This window comes from Pygoscelis adeliae, unplaced genomic scaffold, assembly GCF_000699105.1.
Source record: "Pygoscelis adeliae isolate BGI_AS28 unplaced genomic scaffold, ASM69910v1 Scaffold356, whole genome shotgun sequence".
In the NCBI taxonomy this organism is placed as follows: domain Eukaryota; kingdom Metazoa; phylum Chordata; class Aves; order Sphenisciformes; family Spheniscidae; genus Pygoscelis; species Pygoscelis adeliae.
Window position 1 is genome coordinate 1,235,572 of NW_008824949.1, and position 6,000 is coordinate 1,241,571.

Consider the following 6,000-nt stretch of genomic DNA (forward strand, 5'->3'; position numbering starts at 1 on the left):
GTGTGCTTGCTGGTATTTGGAAGCTTCAAGGGAGCTCGGGCTGTGGCACGTCCACCCTGCAGTTAGGGCACAGACACTCTTGCAAGGCTCACTGAGAAAAACAGCTAAGGTAACAGCTTGTGGTAGCCAGGGCAAGAGTCGCAGTGTTGCTGTGTACACCAAACCCAGAGGTTCCTGTAACAGATAGGATAACTTTTTTTTTTCATGACCTGTATTTTAAAGAAGTGGTTCTCTAGCTGTATTGAGTGGGCCATGGAGTCATTTTGCCTGCAGAGTGACTTCAGTTCAAAGTTTGATAAGGTGGTTCTGTGAGAAACTGGTAGTTGTTGACTACTAGCCCCCAAATCTGGGGTCCTGCTGCTGTAATGGATTTGGGTCTTCTGATCATGTTGCTCATTTCCAGGATCCCCATGTTTGTGTCACGGGGCTGGACAGCACTGGGCTTGCACCAAGCTCACAAGAGGGAGGTCCAGAGCCAGGCTGTTACTCGTGGGTTTATTAAGCAACGTGCTTCTGGGCTCTCAGCCTGACACTGCTCTGTTGCCCTATGTTTTACTGGTGGTAAAATGATGGTCCAAATCCATCATTTTCTGTACTTAAAACAGAGTGGTGATGTTTGTTTTTTCCTCCCCACCATTCAATATGGCAGCCCACAGCTCAAATGGGATGAGGTTGGGCTCTAGATTTTCAGTGGCCCTGCAGTGTTTGCCCTTTGGATGCAAACACGACAGCAGTCAAACTTTTGGGTTTTTTAATCCTTCTCACTTTATTCAGTGTCCTCTTGGCTGTAGGGTGTTTTGTGGTAATAAGCAAACATAGTGACTTGCATGAGGGTTTGAGTTGAGTGGGAGAACTGTCTGGGAACAAGTGAGTCAATGTAGCTTGAGGGGATGCTTGGCGTTTCACAGGTACATGGAAAGAAAATAAGATTAATATCCCTTTTTTGTGTAAGGTGAAATGCTACAGTAATTTGGCTTAAACCTTAGAATATGACTTCCACCATTCCCAGTATATGGTTATGGTAGGGCATGTTTTAGAGTTTTGCTGATCTGTTCATTTAATCTTGAGCTGTTTATAAAATTGTGTTACCAGGAAAGTAAATTCATGGTGTATTGTAGGACACACAGATGTTAGGCCTATGATGACTAACATTGCGTATGTGCTTCCTACTTGTAATTCAGTAGCAGATCTGTGATGAACTGGTCTGCAAGTGAAAATGCCTGGGCAATAGAGTTTACATTTAGAGTTTGTCTTGACCAGACTCTTGGGCCTGTCAGAGCTGCCTGCTTTGCAGCTGACTTTTGATCCGTGTTTCCTGAAGGATCAGTAATCACTGGAACTGTTTAGTAATGGTGCACAGAAGAATCAGTTTCCTGGGAATAAAGCTATTAAAAAAAAAAAAACCCAAACAAAAAACAAACCCAACTTGTCATAATTTTATATGCTTTGGTAATAAATTTGTTCAAAATGCTTTTATTATCAGTTCAAGTTTCAGTGGAAAACTGGGTGATGAAGCACTAAAGCAAACTGCAGAAACAAGTGTAGAATCATATATATTATGTGAAGACTTAAGTTATATTAAAAAACCCAAGTTGTGTTCTATTCAAGTACATGCTCTATCTTATTCAGTGTCCCTTTTCAAACAGCTGGAGATGTTCAGGGGTTGGTTGAAATCCATTTTCTGCAAATTGTCCCACTTAATCCCTTTCCTTTAGAATACTGCCCCTTCCATTCCCTGCACACTCTCCCCACCTGTTTTTGATTTGTTCTTCCTGACATTTGCAAATGAAAGAAGTGACTCTTATTGATCTTTCCCTCTTGCCCTTGGATTTATTCCAGGTTTCTTACTAGCACACTGCTCTGAGCTCTTTCAAATCACTGGACCCAGCTACTAAAGATTTCTTGTTTACCCTCACCCTGATTTAATATCTTCATGCATAAAACTTCCTTATGCTATCCCAGTTGGTTGAAGCCACAGGCTTTCTGATGAATCCTAAACTGAGCTGTTGGCAAGTAAAACAGCCACTTTGTGGGTTGAGATATTGACTGTATTAATGTGACATTACATGTTCTGTGTGATCATGCAGCATCTAAATAGATGTCTCTTCTTTCTTTTTCCTCCCCTTTAGGTTCTGTAACTGATAAACCATCAAGCCAGGGTAATTCGGGAAGGAAAGGTGAGTGGAGTCCTGTGCTTCAGCAACTTGTTCTGTAATAGCAGCTGCCCAGCCAAGTCCCTTGATTTAACTCAGAACCTGGTTCCTAACCGTCTCGGTGTGCAGGAGGCTTATGTGCCTTTAGATCTTTCCCTTTAGTAGGAAGAATAAGATGACAGTCTGTTTGTGCACCACCCTGTGGAGTAGAAAATGGCGCGCTCTGCTCTGTGCTCATCAGCTGAGATGTAGTACATGAAAGCAGAGGTTCCCAAAGGGGCGGCTGGCACAGAATAACCTCTGCTTGTTCACCTTGAAGTTAACTACTGAGCATTTCTCAGTAAAATCCCTAGAGGTTAGGAAGGCTATCAATATGACTAGTACACTGGGAGTCAGGAGTGCCAATGTCGTGGTTGTGGCTTTATATGCATTGAAAGGTGGGTTTTTTAACAGAGCATAAAACCCTCTGGCCGGCTGGAGCAGCACTGGATTAAACCCTAGCTGTGCTTGGAAACGTCGCTCTTTTGTGCATTAGGCATTGGGTCCTCCTTTATGCTCCTTTCTTCAGTCTTTGCCTTTCCTCAGCAAGGCACTAGACGTGTCGTTGTTCTGCTCCTGTGTGTATTCGTAGCCCTTCTCTGTGTCCTCTGATTTGCATTCATTGAAATAGTCTTGGGAGGGGTGACCACTGAAGTATACATTGATGAGCAGTCAAGTTTGTCTTTAGGCCCTCTCCACACCCTGATTTTCAACCCTTTTCCCCTCTACCCCCCATTCAGAGTCAACTTTTTTGAGTTTGTCTCCTTACTACAGGAAAACAGTGCTGAACGCATCCTCACTCCTGCTGGTGAGGATGAAGGCTGTTTCCTGGGAGAAGTTCCTGTTTTGATATCTGAAGCAGGATTTTTACTGCTAATCCTCTAAACCAATTATTCCTGACACTTCAAAATGCAGGAAAATGCCTACCTTGATGCCAGCACTTTAATTTGAAGAACATCTTCCACGCTGGGACTGTCAATCCAGTCCTGAAAACACTTAACAGGAATCATCGATTGCTACGTTCAGAGCAGTGACACATTTTGAGCATATCTGCTCTCCAGTTTATTGGTTGTGTATAGTAGCTTAGGAAGGTAGGGAGAAGAAAGATGCAAGGAAAACTGCTTAGTTAAGACTGAATGCTGAAGCCTGCTTCTTATTTTAGATAAGGATATGTCTCTGTAAACCTGTAATTATGTGTTAATGTGTAATTGGCACCTGAAAGCATTGTTATCATCGTGTTAATGCAATCATTGCTAGTCTAGCTTGAAGTATGAGCAAATCCACTAGCTCTTGAAATCCGCATTATTTTTGAGCGGGGGCTGCTTGTAGGCTTCCTACCTGAGTAGTCCTGGTCTGTTCTTCTAGAATTGGAAGCAGCTGACATTGGATTTCATCAGACACAGGAGCAAAAGAAGAAAACATCTGAACTTGTTTTTCCCACTTTACTCCCTTTATTAACTCAGAGGTTGAAACATGTAGAAAAAGAGAACTGTTAATGGAATGAATCAATCTAAAATTTGTAATATAAATTGATTCTCCTTGGTGCTGCCTGTGGCATCCTGTTTCAAGAATGGTACACTTGGTCATGTGGCTGCAGAAACATCCTATGCAGCAGCTGTCAAGAAAAGGAAACATGGGCCAGCATGCTTCAAGCAATTATGTAAACTTTCTGTCCCCTCCAATTCTGAATCTGTTCATATCTGTTGGAAGCCCCTGCACAAGACATTTTGGCCTTTCTGCATCATGTTAGAAAATTCTTTATGAGCAATTATTAAATAGGTCTTTTAAAATCAAGAGGGCTTTTAGAAGCTGAAATGAATTTGTTTAAAATTTGATGGACTTAGCATTACTTTTTTGGCTAGTGATGAATGCCTAATCTAAAAATGGATTTGGCTTTCTTATCAGTGTTTTTTCTTGACTTGAATTACCTTGATTCAAAATTCCAGTATTGGGACCTGTTGTAAGGAAGTTGAAACCAAGAACAGCCTGGCTTCCTTGAAGCAAGGTGGTCACTGGAGGTTTGGCTTCTCTGAAGACTGGTGGCTAGCCAGCGTGCGTATAACCATCCATTCTAGCTGAATGCTCAGACTCTTTCTGCAAAGATTGCTCTTTGCAAGAAGATAAAAAAGGGCAGGATGAGGAGGGGTCCAGCAGGAACTGGGTGAGTGATGACCTTTCTGTTGTAGGGGCACATCTTGGAAACTTCTGACATCACTTTGAGCAACTGACTCGGGAGCTTTTGGACTTTTCCTGCTGCACAGCAGACTCCTCTCTCCATCCCTGGATGAGGGTCTCTGTGTCAAAGACCATTATCTGGCACAAAATAGGCACTCTCAGGAGGAAAAGGAATAGCTAAGACTCTCAAAAGTGATTTCTTTTGTCCCATTCATACAGGAATGTAAAATATGGAGCTAATAAGCTTTTGTGTGATGCTGGTGCCTTTCAAGTCTTCAGGGCAAAATAGTTTTTTGGATGGAGGCTGCTTTGCCTTAGAAACAGTGCAGATGGGTAGGCTTAAGCTGTTGGGTAATAAATGAAACAGAAGACTTTACTAGCATATTAGCTCTCCTTTAGAAGAGACAAATTAATTTTGGAAGGAGAAAAGGGCTGGTTATCGGTAATAACTTTCTCCAAATGTTTTGGCCTCTTTTCCGTCCTGTTTAGCCCTGATTTCTGGGGGTCAATAGGTATGGAATCACCAGAAGATGTGAGGTAACACACAATTCCACTCACAGGCTCTCTCACTACTGATAAAAAGAAAATGAAACGGCTTTATGGTCACATGGCTTGGCATGTAGTTCCAGAAATGGCTCTGCAGAGCTTTCTGCAAGAAATCCTTTTTATTTTTAAATCCCATACTCTGGTTGCTCATGCTTACATTGCTGCTATTGCTGTATGATGCAATGCCAGTTACTCATATAATTTGCCCTGTAAGGTAATTTCAATCAAATTAAATTGGCACCAAACTTAAAACTTTAAAATAGAATGTATTGATTTGTTCTGTGTCTGAGAAGTGCTCTGTTGCCAGAAGGCAGAGCAGACCTGGGCCTGGGGAGATGGAGGCATGTTTGTATGAAGTGGAATGGAAACCCAGGTTCTCCAGGACATGCTTGGTGTGTGGACTTCGCAGCTCAGACATTTACCACTGTTCTTTCTATGCTGAATTCAGCCTGCAAGTGAAGAACAAGTTTCCAGGACCTTTGTCAGGGAATGCAGTTATTCTTGGGTGGGATTAGGATATCCAGAACCTGTAGATTTCTGTTGCTGTCTGTTCCTTATTCCAGCTTGTTCCTTGTAAAATCCTTTTTCGTAAGGAGCTTCTTGCACTAATTTACTCCAGTTACTGCTTAGTTTGAAAGGCATGAGAGACTTGGAAGATGCACGCTGTCCCCTAGCATGCATCCCCCCCCCGTGTTAATGTTTTAAGAAGCAGTGAAAGGCGTCCTTGGAGCCAACATGACTGGATTTCTTCCCTGCCTAAAGAATGCAGAACATTCCTTCCCAGGCAAAGGGAAATTGTGCCACACGTTTGAAACAGAACAAGCAAACACAAAACTTGTTTCTTCATCTGAGGAATGCTGGGGCTTTAGGAGCTCAAAGCTACACGTTTGGCATAGTGCAGCCATGAGTAGTGTCTTTCACAGTCACCAAGCAGGTTTTAAAAAGTAGGCTGGTCAGGAGGCAGAGGGATTTAAAAAGCAGCCGTGTTGCATATCTCCATGAAGTCACTTGGTCTTCCTTCTTAAAACTGGAAACTGAGTGAATTAAAAGTTGAGAGAGTGGAAATGAGTGAAGGGGGCGGGGGGAG

At 42.5% G+C, this 6,000-nt stretch overlaps 1 protein-coding gene across 1 annotated transcript in view; it reads left to right on the top strand.

Annotated features, from left to right (window-relative positions):
• Positions 1-6,000, top strand: part of SMOC1 (SPARC related modular calcium binding 1) — a 179,932-nt gene that overhangs the window by 99,961 nt on the left and 73,971 nt on the right. Inside the window, exon 6 of the mRNA XM_009325595.1 lies at positions 2,130-2,177. Coding sequence (XP_009323870.1) covers positions 2,130-2,177 — 48 coding nt within the window. The remainder of the gene's footprint in view (positions 1-2,129; positions 2,178-6,000) is intronic.